Raw genomic sequence first — 22,197 nt, forward strand, 5'->3', positions numbered from 1 at the left:
ATGAGAAAACTGCAAAATGCAGAATACAAATACACAGAAACATGTCCAAATAATTTCCAGTAAATGCAAATAGATAAATCAGAAAATATTTTCTGCAGGCAGCTCAGTTTCTCTTCAAGGGTCATCGAAGTTTTACAGAAGAACATAGCAGTCACTGCATTTCACACTGGGCTGGACTGCAGAAATCAGTAATGCACAAAACTAGGCCAATTTGTAGGGAATACTTCAGAGCTGGCCCAAAGGAAATTTTGTATGTCATAAGGCAAGTTCTTGGCAGCCACTGTGATTTGTTTGTCAGGATTTTGTTATTAGCAGTGATATTGCAATTGCATAAAACATATATATTAAACAAGCTTCTTTCATTTGGAGTCTCAAAGAATATTTTCAGCATTTATCAGCACTTCTGACTCATCCTTGTGCTAGCAAAAGCTGTTCTGAAGCAAGACCCTGCATAAAAATTTATCAAAATAGCATTTAAAAATGGAAACTGGTAAATAAACTGTGTCAGAACAGACATGGCTATAATGTAAGGCACATGGGGTGCTGTAGATGCTGCAAAGACTTTTTAAGTCCTGGAATTATTTCATCTGTGTTGCAGGACTAGCATGATTAATTTATCATTTATCTTTTAATGGCTTTGTAGGAAAACACCTAACTTCTTTCTGTAGTTTTATTCAAGATGCATACATAGAGCAGCGCAGGTCTGTGTAATTCATAAAATAAGGGATTAAAGGCATAAGAATCTTTTTTGAGCTTCCAGAAAAAATGAACAACTAAATCATAAAAAAAAAAAGTTAATGTTCAATAGGGCAATATTTTGGAAAGCATGGGACTGAGAAGCCTGAGGTCTTTTATCTAGAGGTGAAACTCAGTGCATAGAGATGATGAAAGCTTGCACAATATCTCCTTCCTGTATCCAAAACCCTGTAGGACTGAGAATACTACTTACTTTCAATAAATATTCACTCATTTTCTTTCTCTCTGAGCCTCTCAAGAAGGAAGCCACTAGGGCTTTCATAATGTGAATGATTGTCTTCTCAAGACTAGATGCAAAAAACTAATAAATTTCTAAATATCTAGCATATAAGAACAACTTTCACTCATAAATTCTGTAATTTAATGGAAATTGCTAATTTAACTGTGAAAATGTAGTTAATCCATTTTCATTTTGCCCTCTTATCATCTAACATACGTTTCTTCAAAAACAGTTCCTGCTCTATCATGTTGTTGTACAACAACTTATTTTAAAAAGTAAATGGGAATCAAGGCCTTGACTGGACAAGACTGCTCTCTACAGATAGATAGACCCTACTGTGTGTGGTCAGTGAAGTGGTTAAATGCAAAGGGAGGCCTTGCCTTGATCCTTCATCATCTATGTGTACACACAGAGATAGAATGCATCATATTCAGATTTATCTATACCTCTTTCTCTAGTTCCTATTATGAAAGTAATTGTTTGGGGCTCTTCCACAATGAAAAGCACTGCAGGCTTATTTTGGATTATTCAAAGCAATTTATCTCATCTTAGAAAAGAAACAATAACTTTCTGTATGCTTATCTATTTTTTGCTGACTGAGGACAACTCCAGATCATGCAGTGAATGTTTTTTAAGGGGATCAATACCAATTTTGCCTGTTGGCTGGAAGACTATTTTCAGGATGATAACATGGGTAACAGAAAATAATTTCCCATCATGAATAAAAACAAGTACATGAAAAAAATGTTCATCCCTGGCTAAGATCCCTTCTTGCACTCAAAAAAGTGTTCCTATTCTGTTGATTTAGGGGAAAGAAAAATAACTCTTGGCTTGACTATCCTCAAGATTAGTATAAGAAATGTAATATCCATGATGAACAGAGTGCGAAATACACTGTGCATATTTAATGTTATGTTTTCCACTCTAACCAAAGGCTTGAATCTCTAGGTTCATTACTCAAACTATAATTTTGATTTGGTTCTGTGTGGGCTATAGAAAACAACAGTTAAAATGGACAGAAATTGAGGGAGAGCGCTCTCAGTATATCAACCAGAAATGGGGAATACACAAGAATTGTCACTTCTTATAGCAGAAACTCAAGGATCAAAAAAGGTTTTTCCTGCAGAAGGCAATGAGAGGAAGGGGCACCAGCTAAAACATTGTTGCTAATGGGGTTTCCTGAAGTGATTTTGGAAATATCTTTGCATTGAAAGAAAAAGAAGTGAGAAGACTTGGTTTTGATTTTTCTTTTTTATACCTCTAGGGTGAAATTCTGCCCTTGTTAAAAACCAGTTAACATTTTCCCACTGATTTCAACAGAACTTCATTTCTAATACACATCAACTCATTATAAACTGATCTCTCTTGCAGTTCTGGTATACTTGCATCAAGGAATTTGACAAGGCTGGATGTAGAACCACTGGCTGGAGGGAAGTGTGATTAGAGATGTAAGATAAGAAGTTCACCAACTCCCAAATCTCCAAGGGCACTTTTGTGCCGTATGGAGCTCAAAAAGCTCAGGCCCCTACCGCACCCATCCCACACGCAGTTATTCCCTGTGTGCAAGAGGAGGATGTACAATCTGATCATTTTCTTAAAAGCGGTCACAGGTCCGTAAGATGAGCGTACAGGCGTACAAGCAACCCAATAGAAGGGAACCCTAACATAAATCATAGCTTTCTAAGAAAAACAAACAAACAGTTTTTATATTTCATATGTTATTTTTAGATGGCCTGAATTTATATTTGGCTGCCTAAAGCTTTCACTTAAAACCTCATCTATGTTCCTACCCATCTGAGACAACTGGATGATGGTGACAAACATTTTTGTAAGAGGAGCTCAGGTTTAAAGAGTGTCTTATAGTTAAGTATGAGAAAGTAAATTATACAAAAGTTGGCAAACACATTATAATACTCAATTTAAGCCTTTGCATGGGAAATTCAGAAAAAAAGGTCATGATTCTGAAACAAAGGAAACACCTGCACTTCCAAGCAAATTGGAATAAGTAAAAGGAAGGACCCACCTCTAATTGGGCAGCTATTGCAGTTGTTTAGGAAAAACATGCAGTTTTCATTACCCAGCATGCATTAGAGACTTGACAGGGATTTTCTTTAGCGTGGTTCTTTCCATACCTTTCCTTCCAGATTACTGCTAATGGATTCTCTCACAACTAAGACGGTTAATTTCCAAAAGGATGGAAGTGGGGAAAAAACCCAAACTATCAACATCCTTTTTTTTCTTTTGTTTCTAGTAAGTAACATGGATACCTTCAGTTTAAAGTATGTTGCCTCTGACTTTTGCAGACATAGTCATCTCAGGTGTTAGCAGTTCAATACTAAAGATACATATGCCCAGGGTTATGGCACTCTCAGGTCATGCATCCTCAGCACAATAAGCAAAAAACTAGCGTAGCAAAATCCATTAATTTTAATGTAACAATAGAGATAAATACACTGAAAGCCATACTGAAAATAAATCCTTAGGTCTATGAACTAAAAGACTCAATCTTCCTAGAGCTAACTTGGCAGCCACTACTATGTGGGGGTTTCAGACGCTTGCTATGCATGACAGTTATGATGGCTGCATTGTATCGCAAGGCTTCAGATGCACTACTCAGGTGTAGCTATACAAAACGTTACATGACTCCTTGTATTCAGCCAAGAATGGAGGCTGCAGCTAAGATATGTGCCACAGCCACCCACCTCAGAAGCGAGATTTAGAGAACTGAATTAAATTTGGAATAAGCTCACATTCAGTGCCTTGAAAGAAAGAGTAGTCTTGTGGTCTAGGTAGAGTCCAAAGCAGCTGATATAATAAATTTTACTACTCTGCAGTAAGAATGATAAATGATTTCACTAGTTTATGCTTCTCTGTATGCCAAGGTCACCAGATTCCTCTCAGCAAAAACAAGCTAGGTATTGCCATCGCAATCATAACACGAGCCCAGCAATAAAGTACTTTGTCACATTTTACTCTGCAATGGCTCTGCTTGGTACCAACACTTGAACTGCCTTCCAGACTCATATATGCAATGCCATCTACAGCATTCTGTATCACACTGCAGTGTAGATGGCGAGAAACTATACAACAGTTAGATATATCTTAATTCCTGTGCTTTTCTTAAAAAACCAAGGAATCTGAGGATTTACCACTACAGAATGAACACTTCTGAAGGTGAGATTTCCAGAGGTATTTCAGTATCTAAATATGCAAATAATTACCTGGTGGGATTTTCAGAAGTGTCTAGAGCACTCAACATACTTTTGAAAATCTAGCCCTAGCTTCTTTTCATATCAAGATCCAGAGGAGTTTGTAGTGGGATGTTAACTTTCTTTTTGCTGTGGTTTTAAAATACCCTGTGCTTTCTAAGGTAGGCCATGCTTGGTAGATAGTTAGAAGCTGGTGTAATTTTACTACTTTGAAGTGAAAATTTCTTACTGCCTTTTCTTCAAAACCATGCAAGTTCCTTACCAGCCCATTATTCACTTATGTGTTATTTTCAGATTCTTTTAATTTACTCAACCATATAGGCCAGATGGAGCACTGAAGAAGAGGTAAAGAAGCAATCTTTACCAGGCCCCTTCGTGACAAAACTTAAAACAGTATCACCATGAATCATCATGGAAGTCTGGTCACATGACCCATAAAAATTTATACTTTAAACTTACGTTCTTTTTCAGCTAGAAAAAGCAGTAGAAAATATACTATGGAAATCAATTGTCAGCAGCTGAATGAAAGGGAATAATGTAACCTAAAAAATCTTTTGTGTCTCTAGTTTCCATCATGTAAGAGTTTTCAACAGTACTTAGGATGGTGCTCCCTTCAGTGCCCAACTGCAGCTTAACTTTTCTGTAGTGCTACAATTTGGGAGCATATTTTAGATTACACAAAAGATTATTGGCAGACAATGAAATAAACAGTTTAGAACCAAAGAGTAGAAATGAAGAGAGTTAATGTGTCAAATGCTACTTTGGACTGCCTTTAGTATATGCTGTTTCTGAGATATTCAACAAAATATCTTCTCTCCAGACACATAACTCACAGTACAATCGACTGAATCTCAGAATATCTCAAGGACTTATTCAGTCATCTCTAGTTAAAATCTTTGGGTTCCTCTAGGATTTACATCACAATGAGTTCCTATCACCAGATATTTGGGATTCTACTTAAAGGATCAATGGCCTTTCAATAAATGACATCTGTGTGTAACACTTGTAACTTAGCCATGACAAAATACTGGAAAAGTGTACTGTCAAAGATAATTTTCCATTGACAGGGAATGTATTTGATTGTGTGAAAGAACTTTTTCATCTCTATTGCCATCTACAATTACTCTATTCTTACTCTACTCTCTCCACATCATTTTTATACTTTTAAAAAATAGACAGGAAAAATGTAATAATCTGAAAAGTACATGAATGCTAACATCTTTCAGATTATTTTTTTATTTCTTGTATCACAAAAAAGATAGTGTATCCTGAGCTCTTGTTTTTTCACATCAGACAAATTTTTGTGTGTGATTAGCTTTGCACTGGAATTTGATTAGCATCCATGTTATTGATGAACAACATATACTCTTTGTATTTCTATTTCAACAGTATTATTTCCTTGCAGTGTTTCTCAACTCAGAAAAATCTACTTCTGGATGGTCTGTTGATTTGGGAAATCTGTATGATTTTGAGGGTGCATTGTTTCAAAACAACATGCTAAGACTGTGTGTATCTAACTAGTTAAGTGCAAGTGTTGTTTTTTTCTCTAACAAGGGAAAAAAATTAACTTGGGCAAGTCTACAGATTTTGTTTGACATTAATAAACCTAGGGAAGTTGCACGAGCAGACTTCTCACACCTTCAGCTGACATTTAAGTAGAATCCCAGATATCTGGTGACAGGAACTCGCATGGATACAGAAGAGAAGCTGTTTCCACTCAACTTTCAAAGTCAAAATACTTTACATAAACTTTGTATTATCATTAATTTAGATGTTTAGTACACAGTTGAGAAATACAAATCCACCTTCAGCACTCAGAACAGCATTCTCTGAGTTGGCATCCATTACTCATGACTTGTAATCTTCAAAATGATTTAATGTAAATATACCCCTTTCTAGACACTGTAAGATTTCATACCAAGTACAGCAGAAACTGATTCCAAACTTGTTGATGGAAATGAAAAGCAAGTGCTTTGATCATCACATGGTTTCTTACCACATTCATCTGATAATCATAACAAAGATCAGCTTTTTGTATGCATTTTGAAAGTGAACTAGGAAAGTAATCATTCCTATATCTACATCTTCAATATCAGAATTTGGACTCAAAGACTTGAAGAAACTTGCTTTGAGAAAATACTACTTTTCTGAAGTCTTATTTCATCCAAATGATTCTTATCCTGCTTAGAATTAATAAATCTGTGAAAGGCAACTCTTATCTTTTTAATAATAATTTCCTTGCGATATACTCGTCATAATAAGGAGAAATGGCATACAGCAGAGTAGATGAAAGTAAAAGTCTACAGATTACTTTTACAATATATTACAAATGCCTTTCCTTGTGTCAGCATACTCTTTTTTGAAAAGGTTTCCATCACTTCCACTGTGCTTCCATCCACTTCCAATCTACTTCCAAGTAGATTATTTTAACGATAAATGGAAAACTTTTAGGGAACTATATGCAATGTCATGTCTCCATCCATTGCCAAAGGATATACACCTCTACTTACTGTTTAAAATGACTCAATTAAAAAAACCCACCACATATTGTATTAAATGATACAACCAAGGTAACTCATCCGTCCCTCCTTATGTGGATCCTAACTAGAGTCCTTAGAGTTACAAGTTGCAACATAATTGCAATGGACTTCTGATTTCCCAAAGCAGTTGTGCTAGGATTTGGGTTGTTCTCTATGATTTCTAAAGGCAATGAAGAGAAGGATCGGTTACAGATAAGAGAAAATCACAGGTACCTGATCCAGTTTCCAGTGGAACTCTGCAGGACGAAAAGTGTCAGCCTGATCAAAGTCTTTGCGCAACAGAAATACTAATCGGCAGTTGTGCACATACAGGGCATAATGATGTCGGTTCATCTCTGAAAGGAGGGACCAATAGGATCAGTGATCTGAACTATCATCAACACTTTTGTTTAGGTGAATGTGTTTGAAAGCAATAATCACCTAAAAGACAAACCCCAAGCAAATGAAAAATTCCAAAAGAATTGACTTCTCTCAATATCATGGATCATTAAGGTTCTTAGGGAAGCCATGTATGGTAAGCATCTTCCCAAATTATGCCAATTTAATTTTATTTATGGAAGTATTATGTCCAAACTAATAAAAAAAAATCCAAATCAACATTTAATCTAACTAGTTTAAATGAATTAAAACTGTTTTCCCAATCCAAATAGTAAAAAAATCAAACCTAATTTAATTATTTTATCAACTAATTAATATAAATTTCTACAGATGTGTTCACAGAGATTATCCAAGAAAAGAACCAGTGCTTGAAACTTCAGTAGACACCAGTCCCTCAATAACTTATCAAGTCAGCGATGCTTAGAGTGGCACCAACCCAGCTTTGTAACATATTTTTTCAGACCAAATTAACTGAGGAAAGATAGTAGCACTCTACTAACTTTGTTATGCCCTTTGCCAAACATTTTTTCCATACACAGACTCACCTGTCTTGTCAGAGTTGCAGAGAATAGTCTCTTTCTCAGCTCTTAATCCTGGACTAGGTCCATGTTTCATCCACAGAGTGATGGTGAATTGGTCAGTTAAATTCTTTGGGACTATTCCATCTGGGATTTTGGCTCCTTGCTTTCCATCAAATTTAAAAATCATGTCATTGTTGTCCATAAGAAGCCCAGCTGTCCAGTTAGCTGTTGCACTGGGAGATGGTAACAGATCAATGGCACCGGAGGAAGCTCCTGCAAACGATATATAATGAATAACATGATGAAAGACTAACAAAAAAGCTGTGAAGATTAATTTAATATAGGCCAGGGGTCTGATTCACACACCTGAGATTATTTTTACTACCCTACTAGCTTCACTGTTAAATCACATATGCATTATATAATACCAACCACAGTAAGCCTGTAAGAGTTCTCTATATTAAATGTATTGCATAGAAAACTACAGAAGACATTTTAAAGTTATCTTTCTTGAAACTTATTATTTTCTAAAATTCATTAATGACATTTCTTCAGTTATTTCAAGAACTGCAAAGACTAAAACCAAATTCTCTACATCTAGCTGGGAAGCTTTATATCTTCCCTCCCTGACAGCATGGAGATATATTGTATGTGGGGATGATGTGTTGCAAAACACAGTACAGTGGGGATGAATGTAGGACAAGTCTCCTAATGTTCAGTAGTAAGCCATGGATATTCACAATAAGGTTGGTGTGAAAGTCAATTTATACAGAGTATTCACCCTAAAACAGTTGATATCACTTTAATGCCAGCATCTGCCAGATACATGATGGTTGCAACTCCATGTGTTCTTGTATAATGACAGATCTAAGACTTTTAAGCGGTACTCACAATTCAGATTAGCCACGCCCTACCAACCCAAAAGTAAATCATTAGCAAAGTTGTCCCCGGCTACAGAGTGTTTGTTTATTAGAACTAATTGAAAAGAAAATGCAAAACAGAAATGGAAAACACTGTGGTGCCAAGATCTGATAAATAGCACAATTATTTACAGCTCTGTGTTTTCTTACAGATTAACAATTATCAGATGCTTTTAAATACAGTGCCCTTACTTAGCTGGTGAAAGATAACATTTAGCAGAAAGCATGCTTGCCAGAGCAAAAAGCAAAATCTTTGTATTCCTGACATTTTGTCAAGTAAGAATATGGTGAACAAACCACAACTGAATAAAATATCCCAAACTATTAAGATACCCTACCCTCCATCAGCATCCAAGGAGAGGAAAAAGGTCCCAACTCTCTGCAGGAGTGTGGAATTTTAAGCCAAGAATGTCAAATCAAATTCTATGGATTTTTTAAAAGTATTATGTTAACGATATGAAAACATTCATACCATTCAGTAACTCAACTTCTTAGACAATTCTCCAAAATTTATTACTGTAAAATTAGGTTATTCTGAAGTGATGGTAATATCAAGCCTAACACCTACATGTTTAGAATTTGACCACGGTGACAAGTATATTTATTTTATAAATTCTAATTCCGGATAATACACACTACATTGCTTAATACACAGATATTATCAGTAGGAATACATCAAACTCACTTTGTTCAATGGGCAGGCACAATTTGTGATAAACTTTCTATTGTTTTATTTCTTTATTCAAGCCACTGAAAAATAAAATTACTTGCACAGGACACAAGTAAAATAATAATTTTCTCAACCAATTTCCTTTTGCATTAATTTTTGTGGTGACTTTTTAAACTTACAGAATGAATACAAATTGCTTGCACCGTGGTGTATATCAAAGGAAATATACTTTTTAATATTTGTATTAGATAAATTATGGGCTCAAAGAAGCTTCATTCCTCACTCTATCTACGCTGGCCATAAAAAATTGGAAAGTTCTATTTTTCCCACTAGAATGATTCTGTGGAAGAACTTCTAAATGTGTCTCTCATATTGCTTGTTGAACTCTGATTCAGCAAGGTGCTTAAGTAAGCTACCTTATTTTCCCAACTTAAGGTCAGACTATGTAAGAGCATTTGGGTAATTGGTACCAAGTTCAACAGCTCTACCTGCCCATCTTTTTATGGAGATCCATGGGTTACTTTGGAGCCTCATCCTGTTAGCAAGTGTTAATCCTGCCCTGAGAACAACTATTGGATTACATGCTTGGGAGATTTAGATGGAAGAAATCATACTGTTTTGATCCTAATAAATCCAAGCAGCATCCCAAGCTGCTCAGCCATGTACATACACAGACCTGGAGCAATACCAACAGGATGTAACTGGAGGTGTTCCCAGAAGAGTCTTACCATGTTACTGGATTAGCACCCTTCCAAAATGCAAGCGCTAATGACCTTTTATTCCAAAATGCTTCCAGAATAATGCAGGAGCCACTGCATTAAGCACAGTTTTGGACCGAGACCCCTGAGGTACCTGTTGCATATTAAAGTGCTTGTTTTCACAAGCAATTTACAGATCTGGCCCCACCTCCACTCCCCACCCTTCACATTTGTACTGCAAACTTTGTGCCAGGTTAAGCACATACCGATGATGCTTGCTGAATTGGACCAGACTGTTGGCTTAGCTAGAAGCTAACCATCCAAATAAAACCAAGCCCAAAGTATTACTTTTCAATCAGATCGACAACTTTATTTGAGCCTCCTGCAAAGCTACACAACCCAGGATAATGGGAGAGAGGGCAGAATCTACCCTCTTACCTGAAGCATGGCCTTGAATCTGATATTCACTGTTTTCATATTTCACTTTTTCAGTTTCCCGTCTGCCGTATGTGAGAATTAGCAATCTCATTATTTTCTATTCTACCTACATTTATACGGAAAGAAGACAGCACCACAGTCATCTTTCCACCATATTCTAGGCTCCTTAACTGATTTTTTTTTTTCTGTGAGATTTATTCTGGATGTATTTTTGCAGTCCAAATTGTGCCTTTTATACATTCTTTATTTCTTACTGTTGTTGGATGACAAGGTGAAAAAACATTTACTCAAATGCTTTGAGGCACAACACTAATAAGTCCTTGATTTTAAAATGCCTGAAGAGTAATTTATTCATTTAAACTGACCATCTTGACCGTCAAAGTGAGTACAAATCATTGAGTTATTGAAAGGCAGACTTAAACCATCAGTCATATAAGAAAATGAATTTTAATGCACTGTCCTTACCATCTGAATTCTCTAGATTTCAAACAGATAAATGAAGAAATTAGCATAGGATTTATAAACTGGGTCCTTAATTATAGAGAGAGAATCTTGCATTTTATATGACACAGATGAGTATTTGTCTGCGATTGCTCAGTTCTGCACTCGCTGCAACTGCACAGTGCTTTACTGGTAGGACAAAAAAAAAATCCATGTTTCCTTCCTCTTCAAGGAATTTATTCATCCAACCATTAGATACAATAAGGTAAGTTCTGGGAGAAAACTGATTTCCAGAAATAATTTAACCTGCTTTCATAAGAGTTCTCTCTACGTTAAGAATGGTAATAAATACTAAATACCAACATGTAAGCTAATCCAAAAGTAATTCCAATGTGAAGTTCTTTTTCATTTACAACCTTTTTATCAAAGTCCTATTACAATTTTCTACCCTACCTGTTCTTCTCTATGAAGATATGGAACCCTTGGACAAAAAAAAATTCTTTCAGCAGTGTGAATTTTTCCCGATTTACGTATAGTTTTTACATTCCATCTATTTTTTAAGAGCTTTACATTCTGTTCCTTCATGGATGTGCTGAGTAAAAACTGGAAGTTCAGGAGTAATGTTAGGCAATGCATCCGTCCACCTGTTCAAAGACTGCCTGCAACTACTACGATGGCATTGACAGACCTGCTGAAATGTCTTTGATCATTCTGCTTTTCATCAGTTTAGGCCTACACAGGGGGCAGCCGAAGAATTAAGATTGGATTAGTGTTGGGAAACATCTAGTTTGTTCAGAAGAAAAAGAGTAAGACTTGAAATTCTCTTTTTGACTGCTTAAGTGTCAGCAGGTAAGGTAGTTGAGCCACACTCTATGAACTGAACCCCTTAGACTTTGCACAACCTTCCTCAACTAAGGAATTTCACACCAGCGGAAGGTGCCTACTTTTGGTCCTACACTTAAGATTGTAATATTGTCAGCTAGAGTTGCTATTAATGTTTTATGTCAATGTAATCATTTGGTGGTTTAGATTTTGTACATAATGATCTGCTCTGAACAATTGTGCCATTTGCAGTTCAGGTCTGTAACAGGCATAAAGCAATATTCCTTTTGCTGCCTATACAAGTTCTTAAAGGAGGCAAAAGTACTTGACTTTAGCTATGGGGTTTTTTTTCTTAAAATGCTAGTATTGTATGAAATCATGTCCCCAACGGGGCACATAGCCTTGCTCAAACTCTCAGTTTTGATGTCATTAACATGATGAAGTGGCATACTATTGGCAGAAGGGTTTTCTCCTGCTTCTTTAGGAACCCAGTCAGTTGGATAAAGATACAGGATTAAAATTACGCTTGTTTCTGTAATCTTAAATAAGCAATTTTCAGGTTGAAAATATTCAGATTTTATGAGAATGCTACCACTCCCACTCAACTTTACTTCACCTTCCTGATCTCCATAGGTAATTGGCAACCTTAACGGCAAGCTATTTTTCCCTGGGAATTGGCTCTCCATTTTTAATAATTTAGTAACACTGGCTGAAAATTTTCATTTACGAAATTATTTCTTAAAGGTTAGTATATTGATCTTAACACACAATGCTGTTTTGTGGTTATCAAGGCAAGTATAAGCCATACAACAGAGCACCACAAACCCAAATCCATACATTTGAATGGACAAAAAACTGTACATTTGCTACTGTAGCTCAGACAGAAGCCGGGTAAAGAGACATTTTGGAGAATATAGGAATCAGTGTTCTACACCATCAGGGCTTCACATGAGGACTCTAAGAAGACAGGATTTTAGAGGAGGAGGAAGAAAGACAGAAGGTCTCAGAAGGCAAATGATAAATGGCTTAATGTGCTGCCATTGCTTTGCCATACACATAATCTCAAAGTCACGAAAATACAGCAGTGTCCTCAAGTATTTAATCTACCTTTCAAAATTAATTTGCATCTTTCAGACCAAGTTATCAAAGAACAGGAAAGGGAAGAAAATAATTAGGAAGAAAATATTTTCTCCACCAGGATACCTTTTTTCTGAAATTCACAGGCTTTAAATATTTTTGCTCAAGTGACTGCTCCAAATGTTCCTTTACTTTTTGTTTGTTTTTACTCTGGCACAGTACTTAGCAGCAGAACAGAAAGCTGAGTCAGGAAGAATGAAACACAAGATGGAGATTCAATTCTCATCAAGCCCTATGGTCTTCCTATGATGGCAAATCTATACCCAGAATTGCACTACACTGTCACGCTACTATTACCAGAGGGAAGAAAGAGTGAGAAAGGTGGAATGAGGAAAGAGAGAAAATAGAGAAGGGAAGAGGAGCAGAAGAGAAAAAAAAATAAAGCAGGGAGAAGGTATGAAAAAGAGTGAAAAAAATATGGGAAAGAAGAATGGAGCACCAGTCAAATCTCACCACTCCCTTAATTTTCATTGTTACAATCCAAAATGAACCAGCTGAGCTAATTGCGTGCTTACAGGTAACAAGGAACGGGTGCTTTATCTGGAAAAATATTATTGTATCAACTCAAAGCCATATCCATACCACATAATTTCTGCAGAGATTTTTCTGAGTATGTTTCACGATCACAGCCCTTTCCAATGTAATTGGTCTGTAATTCAATGGTGGTATGTATTGAGGAAACTGGTCCATCACACGTCTCTAGATGAATGCTGGGAAACAAAGGGATGCTGCCAGAACCGGGCTTGTATTCAATCCGTTTGTTCCAGTCTGGAAAAAAACAACAAAAACATCCAAGAGTGATTACAAAAGGGAATGGAATTGTATAATTTTAAATGACATATTGTTCTCGAAGGTCACTGTCTAAGACAAAACCAAAAGTTTTTGAATTGGCATCAATAAGTTACTGTCCTAAAAAAATTGGGTTTTGCCCCTCTTTGTATGAGAGTGTCAGGCTCAGTTAAGTAATAATACTGCTGCTAGAGTCACTCAAGCACGGAGTACATACATATCCTGACAAGCAATGTTAATTGGTGTCACTCTGGATCTCCAATGTCCATGTCCCTGTGACAGACTACAAGCTAGCTCCACAGGGATGATGTTGTCAGCTGCACTGAATTAGGTCAGATTTCATAGTTTTATGATACAGAACAAATATCTCCAAGGACCAGGCTATATACATCAGTCTCACTGGGCTGTGAGCAAAAGCTAATATAACATATCTGTAGTGCCACTTCTTGTCTTCAAACGTCTTACTAATTTTGTGAAGTAATAATGACAGAAAGTTACAGCTGAAAGGACTACTCATGCTTTCAGCCAGGTCTGACTAATCTGTGGTTTCGCTTATGCAGATGTCTCACAGTCCACAACATTTAAACTATCACTTGCCTTAGGCAACCACCTGGGCATGCCATACACACCAGTATGCTTCTCAACTGAAGCATTTAATTTTTAAATCCAATTAATTATGGTGTTCACAACCTGCTTCAGAGAAAACCTAAACAAGCAGCATAAATTAAAAACATGTATTTCAGCTATCTTTATAGTTCATGTTTTCATAGTATCATAGAATGGTTTGGGTTGGAAAGAGCCTTCAAAGATTACTTAGTCCAACCCCCCTGCCACAGGCAGGGACACCTTTCACTAGATCAGGTTGCTCAATGCCCCTTCCGATCTGACCTTAAAGACTTACAGTGATGGGGCATCCACACCTTCTCTGGGCAACATGTTCCAGTGTCTCACTATCCTTAGAGTAAAAAATTGCTTCCTTCTATCCAATCTAAATCTACCCTCTTACAGTTTAAAATTGTTACCTATTGTCCTGTCACTACAGGCCTTGGTAAAAACTTTCTGTCTGTCTTATAAGCCCACTTTAAGTACTGGAAGGCCACAGTAAGGTCTCCCTGGAGCCTTCTTTTCTCCAGGCTGAACAACCCCAACTCCCTCAGCCTTTCTTCATAGGAGGAATGTTCTGGCCCTTTGACCATTTTTGTGGCCCTCCTCTGGACCTAACAGGTTCATATCTTTCTCATACATTTCAGCCAACTCCAGCCAAGTTACCACAGAACATAAATAAGAATGCCACATTAATAGAGATATGCAAACAGTCAATTATTTTGAAGTCACAAAACTATTCAACTCTGCTACCGAATGTGTACATCTGTGTATCTGTAAAATTTGTCAACAGAAGTACTCCTGCATACACAGCCGAAGTTCCACTAACTTCTTGTAGTCTAGGTAAAAGAGAACTCCATAAATAGAAAAAATCTAGGTCCTGGCATTCAATGAAATCTCTTAAAGCAAATGGACAGAATCATTCTTTCTAACTATCAGTGGAAGGAAAAGTAATTGTGTGTATGTGTGTGCGCGTGTGTGTATATATGTATGCTTTTAGAGGGAAAAGGAGTTCGGTGTTTTTCAACACACCTCATTTTCAGAAAGCTTGAAAAAAGGTGCTCTCTCCCACTATCTTAAACTGGATTAAAAATTTACAAGAAAATCTGAAGCAAACATTCTGAAACATAGAACATCATCATTAGTTCAGAGTCCAGAAAAAGGAGCTAGCATACCGGCAGTACTGGTCTGCATTTCAAAATTCTCAGATTTTCTTAATGACTTTTAATACAAATGGCAATCATGTAGCATTTTGTTCTCAAGAGGAAGCTGAAACTCCATGGAACATTCTGAAAGTATGTTTAGTAGCTATTTTTACTAAAATCTTTAGAACTTGCACATCACTGACTAAAAGACAACTATGACTACTTCATTGCCTGTGCACACATCAGCTGAGTAGTAATTTTCAGGTGATAATATTTAGCCTATTCATTCCATATTTAGTTAGATTAGACCTGTGGTGTTGTGTAATTTGTCTGCAATTGTCAACTTAAACAGTTCCCTTAGAATTTAAATATCATATAAGGTACATCATCACAATAACAGTTTTAAGTTCCCTATCCCTTCCAGAAACTCAAGGTTAACATTTTTCCAGTCAAACAGTAACAGCAAATTCTTTCAGATAGTTAAGGTAAAATAATTTGCTGTTTTGTATGCATGCTTGTAATATATGAATTATTGATCTTTATAGTCTCTTATTGACCAGGTAAAACATTAAATTCCTCTACCCAAAAAGAAAAATAGTCTCATATGTATCTGAAACATTTCTGACTATCTCAGCAGCTTTCAGGTTTTAGCCACATTTCCATTTCTCAGCTATATCAAATTAACTGGCACTCATGAAATATATTCATTGGTGTATGTGAGATGTGGTAGAGTTAGTAACTGTAACATATCTGCAACTGCACGCTCACCTCCAGTTATATGAAGAATGTCTTATAAAAAACATGCTAAATAAAATGCCACTACGCACAAGGAAGAATAATAGAAGACCTCTGTTTCTGCCACATGAATGTTCCCTGGATTAGAAGAGGTGTTTCATTTCACAGTATTACCTTTCAACTTGGTAAAAACAGAGATCATAAACCCCAAATGTTCTAAATCATCTGCATTTATCTCAGCTCTAAACTGTAAAACATTAACTAGACTTGAAATAGTGTCTTTGTACCTTGGTCCCCTGCAGCATCATAGACCAATCCTCATCCTAAATCCCACTAGCACTTCTTTGACTGACTTAGTGCAGATTTAGGAAGTCCACCCATGAGTCCCGCTCTGTGCAGAAGGCATTTCCAGGCAGGCACAAGGCAATACTGGAGAATGATACTATCCTGTGATATCTGGACAGTCCTTAACGGTAGCAATAGCTCTGATACAAATCAACTGACTTATTTATATAGTACCTGCCCCCACAGCATTTCAGCATCCTAGAGGTGTTGAAGATGAGGCCAGCACCCTCTGTATCTCACTCACCACCAGTCTAGTTAGTAATGTTGGAAAGTGCATAGAGTTAAAACAAGCAATAAGAAGTAGTGGCAGTGTGAAGAGTTTACTGTGAAAAAACCCCACGTGTTTCATTTGGTTTTGAATATGATGAAGATCATTATTTTTCTTTCTCATCCTGTATTGGACACATTCAAAAGATCTGTACCTTCCCCCCAGGAAGGTGGTGGCACTTTTTTGATTCCTAGAACTGACTCAGAGGATGAATCTTATGACACCTGAGTCTACGAAAGCCTCTGAATTTCAAATATTTAAAAAACTGTATCTTAAAATGTGACTCATGTTTAGGGTTATGCAAACAGTCAAAAGATATATAATCCCATCTGAAATGGTAGGTTGTTCTAGATTAGCTAAATTCAAACAACATGGTTTCTCCTTTGACACAAACTACCATGCGACAACACAACTTTACAATGCAAACAGAACGGTAAACACTGTCTGCCCAGTATGGGAGGGAGACTAATCCCATTGGAAACTCTAAAGTAAAACTAGCCCTGTTTAGTCCTGCAGAACACAGCCTTTGTTTGGATCTTTAATTCAACAGGCTTTTGCTTGCCACTTGTGGTATAAAGCTCTTCCAGACAGTATAAGGCAGCCCTAGCTGGATTATACCTACAACAGGACATCAGAGTGTAAATAGCACAATTCCAAGTTTGTGGTTCAGATTTCATAAATTATAAAACAACTATGTAAACTAAATAAATTTTCCTTTTAACAGAAGGATAAAGTCTTTACTTGACCACTACACTTAACAGTTTTGTACATGACTGTCTTTCCTTGTAATCCATATATTAAAAATATTTTAACCATTTCTAATGCTTGATGACACTAAGAATGATTTAATCTCATTTTCCCTTGAAGGAGCATGGCACTCACTGTGCAGAGGACATATGACCTGATTCATGTCTCCTCCTACATGTGTGTGGCCATGAACTTTGATTCCACCTCATGACATTAAAAATGATGGCAAGGTAATTAACACAGCTCCTACAATGCCAGTGAAATGCAAAATGTCTCTCATGTTGGACTGAAGATGTGCATCCTGGCAGCTAAATGCAAGAAAAAATTTATGTAGTGCTATTGGTGAGCCTCTGCAGCATCTCTACCTAACAGCTGGAACATAAGGTTCCCAGAGCAATGTAATTGGTAGATCTGTTTCCTCTACAATATCTTTGCATCTGTCCTGTCTATGTAGGCTGGATACTTGGCTAAAGGTTATTCGCTTTTTTTTTTTAAACTTATACATTTCACAGCTTTGCTGAAGTACATTTTTATTAAACATTTTCCTCTCTGTTAATATAAAAAACCGAAACAATCTAGAATAAATAAAAATATCAGTATACACAAAGCATTTCAAACAAGACTAAAAAAGTCTCTGTAGTTTTGCCAAAAGTACACTTATTTTCATGATTTATGAAACGCACTGTATCTTAAAAGCAGTAGCCAGGCAGGTCTAGATGCTGTACAATGATATTTGCAAGAGCAGTGCACTGTCCTCACAAAACTACAGTTTTCTTTTAAGACCATGAATCCATGAATTTACTTCAAAGTGCACATGTTGCTAGAATATCATATGCTACAGCCACCTCGATAAATACCTGCTGTACAGTTAGGCATTCTCCAAATGAGAATGATCAATGGCCAGAAGACATTTCCAAAAAGTACACGCTTTGATACTTGAATTTCTACTTTGAACTAAAGATAAAAAGTTTTTTTAGTGAAACACGGAGTAACAATTCCTGCGTATTTTCTTTTGGGCAGCACCCTCTCTGTATTTATGTACTTAGAAATTGTGCCAATCTAACACAAAAAAATAACCCAAAGGATTTTAATTTCCCACTTGGCAAAAATACCAAAACCCCAAGACACACAAAGCAATCACCTTATCTGTTCTGTTCCCCCATTTCCTGACTAACCCTCCTCAAAACTTCTGAAAAAGAAAATTTTTACTGGCAAAAAAGGAAATCTCAGCCTTTGTACTGAGCTTTCAAGAAATTCTGAATGGCGTTTCTTGACACAGATTACAGGTGAACAATATTGACTTAACATTATTATTTTAATTTTAAAGTATATAATTAATGTGAAACTGGATCATCTGCCATGCCTTGCCCTCTCAGAAGGAAAGTTAGAAGACTGGTAGCGCATGTGTGTCTGGCCCTTTCTCAAATATTTTGTTTCTGTGAAGATCCTGAACTACTTAAAATAACCAGGTCTCTTCAGGTTGTCTAAGCAGTTTCTCATCTTGAAATGGATCGTTTTGCAAAGGGGCAAATTTGGTAGGATGCCCCCTAGTTAACTGGCCACAGATCAGCTAGCAAGCATCAGCAGAATGCTACTTCCCAGATCCATTAATGTCACTGTGTGCTACCTAGAATATAATTTTCTAAAAACAATTTTCTAAGTTTTAAAGGGTCAAGCAGTCACCACTGACAGAAAAAAATGCTTTATCTCTTGGGAAACAAGTATGGAGCTTTATAACGGTTGCCACAGCTCCCACCACTGCTGGCAGTGCTAGGGAAATTTGGTAGAAATTATGCCAAAAATGAAACAAGATTTAACTATCAGCTGGGATCACGCCTCTTGGCTGTGTTTAGTAACTCAAATAAATACCATTTAGGAAAATATTTATTAAATTATATTTCCCCCTCTTTTAAAATTAACATATATATGTATATAATATGCATATGTAAATACACATCTATGAATACATATATACATACACACATATGCATGTATACATAAAATATGACTGTGTTTAAGCAACACTGCAAAATAATCCTTAAAGTTTTGTTCATTTTTGTTAGGGGAAAAAAGATCATTTCATGTCTAGCACCACTAGTCATATAACAAAATTTAAAAAAAACCCAAACCCTAATAAATGTTTCTATGTTTGGCAGCTAATCTACAAGATAGTAACATACAAATGACAGGACTGCTAAATGTGGTGCCACATATAAATTTAAGCATGTTAAATATGACGAGTGATTTGTTAAGGAAATGATAATCAGAAAGTCTGACTCAGTTAAAGCCAATCCATAGAAAAGAGAAGACTCAAAATAACTTCCAGAGCCCTTCTAAGGCACGGTAGTTGGCTAAGAGATTTAAACACAGACCCCATAAGCATAAAGAAACATCGATACACACCTTTTCTTTCTGCAGCATGCTAATAGTTTAAAAAACAACAAAAAAGAGAGAGACAGAAATTTGGGCTACTGCAGGATAGTGGTAAAGTCTATTGTTGCAGGAGTTAATGAACCATAATGGAATAGCAGTTGTGCCTGAACTAGTGACACTGAATATTTCGTTGAGTGATAAAACCGCAACTCCTAATGGTGCCTAATTATGCCAAATAAACATACAAGAATCTAAAAAAAAATAGAAAACAACAGCCTAGGTTAAATTTTTACTTGCCGTGAGACTGCATTTGAATAATAATAGGTATTTCCTGCAGCAAACTGGGTATCAGAACCCCACGTGCCCTAATAAGCCCTAATGAGCCACCATAAGCCTCACCTGGGGCCCCCATTAGCACCCATGGGCCAGGAGCTCTTATTTAAGCTTAGCCCCAGCACTTCAGTCCTAGCCTGACCTATGGTGCTGTAGGAGTGTTGGTCTCCAGCTCAGCCACAGTCCACAGCTCTGGCTGTAAGGTCCCTTTATTCAGAGTCAACCCATGGACTGGCTTTCTGGCTGACAGTCTGGCCTCATCCCTATGGACCTGATGCTAAGGATTGACTTTGTGGGATCTGCCTCCTCAGCATGTACATGCCTGAGGATCTGGGCTTGTGGCTGAATCAACCTGCCGTCTCTGGGTCTGCCCTGCTTGCCTCAGTTGGGTGAGGGGTTGGCCCTTGGTGATGAAGGCTCTGCCAACTCTCTTACTACAACTGGTTCCTCGCTTGCCTTCCTTTAGGGAGTAGCTTTGCTCTCGCTGCTCCTTGGCATCAGGTTTAGATGTGGTTAGAGACTTCTAATGGTTTCAGAAGGATGAACTACCACAAAAAGATGTCAGTATAGGAAAAGGCAGCTTCCTAGTTATCCTGGAGAATGAGGGCTATGACTAGTGTTTGGATCCTGGTATTCCAAGAGATTTCTCTACTGAGGAGTATACAAAGAACTTCTCAAATTCCAAAGGACAGACTCTGAAACAATACATGGAGTAGTTACTAAAATCAGTTGAAGTGAGGATGTTGGAACCTATGTGGAAAGTCTTCAATTTTTAAGCCCATGGTGGGATAATATGTAGAAGCTTTTACATGCAGAGGGGGGGAAAAATCAGACAGAAAAGCTTCAAACCTAACTGAATATACTGTAGTGCTTTAACTTTGGAGCAGAGGAAATGTTAATGGAACCACCAGCTGTCAGCTACATCTCAGAGGTAAGACATTTCTCATTGAAATGATAATTGCCCTAGTGAAGCTCATGGAGATCTCGTAGTGAAAATTAAAAAAAGGAAAGACTTTTTGTAGTTGTAAATGCAGAAAGGTGAACAAACGAGTGACCTTCCACAGAGGTATATGGAAAAAAGAATCTAGTTAAATAGGTCTAAAATGAATGGTTTCTAGTATCAGTTAAGATGAAAAAGACAGGCTTTAGTATTTCAACTGTAACACACATACAGAACTGCCTAAAGAGAGAGCAATAATGGGTTACTCTGAAAATGAAAAGTTCATGGTACACAGGGATCTAACTAGCAAAGATCCATGTGAATCTGCCTTGGTATTGTTATTTGATATTTCCATTAACGGTCTTGGCACAAAACCAGGACTGTGTTAATTACTTCTGCTAGTGACAAAACTGGAAGGCAATTCTACACTGGAAGACAATATTGAAAGACAATATCCCAAGCCTAGAGTAAGATGATCTTGGGAACTGGTGTTATAGAAATATTTCCTTGTAGTAGTGCTATTAAGTACCAGTTCATGCCCAGGAACTTCAGCACACTGGTGAGTAACCACTGAAAAATGGCCCATGGAAAAAGAGCTGATTCAATTAAGACAAACTTACTCAGAGGTTCAATTAATTTTCAAAGGTCTGAAATGGGTATTTAAAGAGTAGGTATTCTAAAATGGTGCCATTCAAGTTAACAGCTGAGTGTAAGCATTTTGTTATGATTACCTTGTTTTAAGGGTGTATAGCTAATGTATGTACAGCTAATGTATGCACATCCAAGATTAGACTGGCATAAAGGCTCCCTGCTTTGCAAAAAAAAAAAAAAATTTAAAAATATGGGGAAATATCTTGTAGCTAAGATAACACAGCATTACATTTTAAGCTGTAAGGTATGTGAACAAGAATGGAAAATAATTTGTTTACTGCAGAAAATATTTGGGCTTTTAAATGTTTCCTGAAGACTAAGAATATTATTCTCATAAGAAAGGTTTCTGCACTTGACAACCCTCCTCCAAATAACCAATTGCTTTAATAATCATATTGCTCCTTGTTAAAAGCACTGACAGCTCAAAAGCCAATACTGTCTTGGTTTACCTCGGTAATTGGATTTTACTAGAAAGCCCACATGAATACCATTCTAAAATCACTCAGCATCTACTGCAA

At 36.8% G+C, this 22,197-nt stretch overlaps 1 protein-coding gene across 5 annotated transcripts in view; it reads right to left on the reverse strand.

Annotated features, from left to right (window-relative positions):
* CLSTN2 (calsyntenin 2) overlaps positions 1 to 22,197 on the reverse strand; it is a 461,620-nt gene that overhangs the window by 69,573 nt on the left and 369,850 nt on the right. For all 5 annotated transcript variants that reach the window (XM_075099250.1, XM_075099252.1, XM_075099254.1 and 2 more), the window contains 3 exons: positions 13,333 to 13,518; positions 7,649 to 7,897; positions 6,939 to 7,060 (listed from right to left, as the gene is read on the reverse strand). In XM_075099250.1, coding sequence (XP_074955351.1) covers positions 6,939 to 7,060; positions 7,649 to 7,897; positions 13,333 to 13,518 — 557 coding nt within the window. The remainder of the gene's footprint in view (positions 1 to 6,938; positions 7,061 to 7,648; positions 7,898 to 13,332; positions 13,519 to 22,197) is intronic.

This window comes from Phalacrocorax aristotelis, chromosome 7, assembly GCF_949628215.1.
Source record: "Phalacrocorax aristotelis chromosome 7, bGulAri2.1, whole genome shotgun sequence".
Taxonomy (NCBI): domain Eukaryota; kingdom Metazoa; phylum Chordata; class Aves; order Suliformes; family Phalacrocoracidae; genus Phalacrocorax; species Phalacrocorax aristotelis.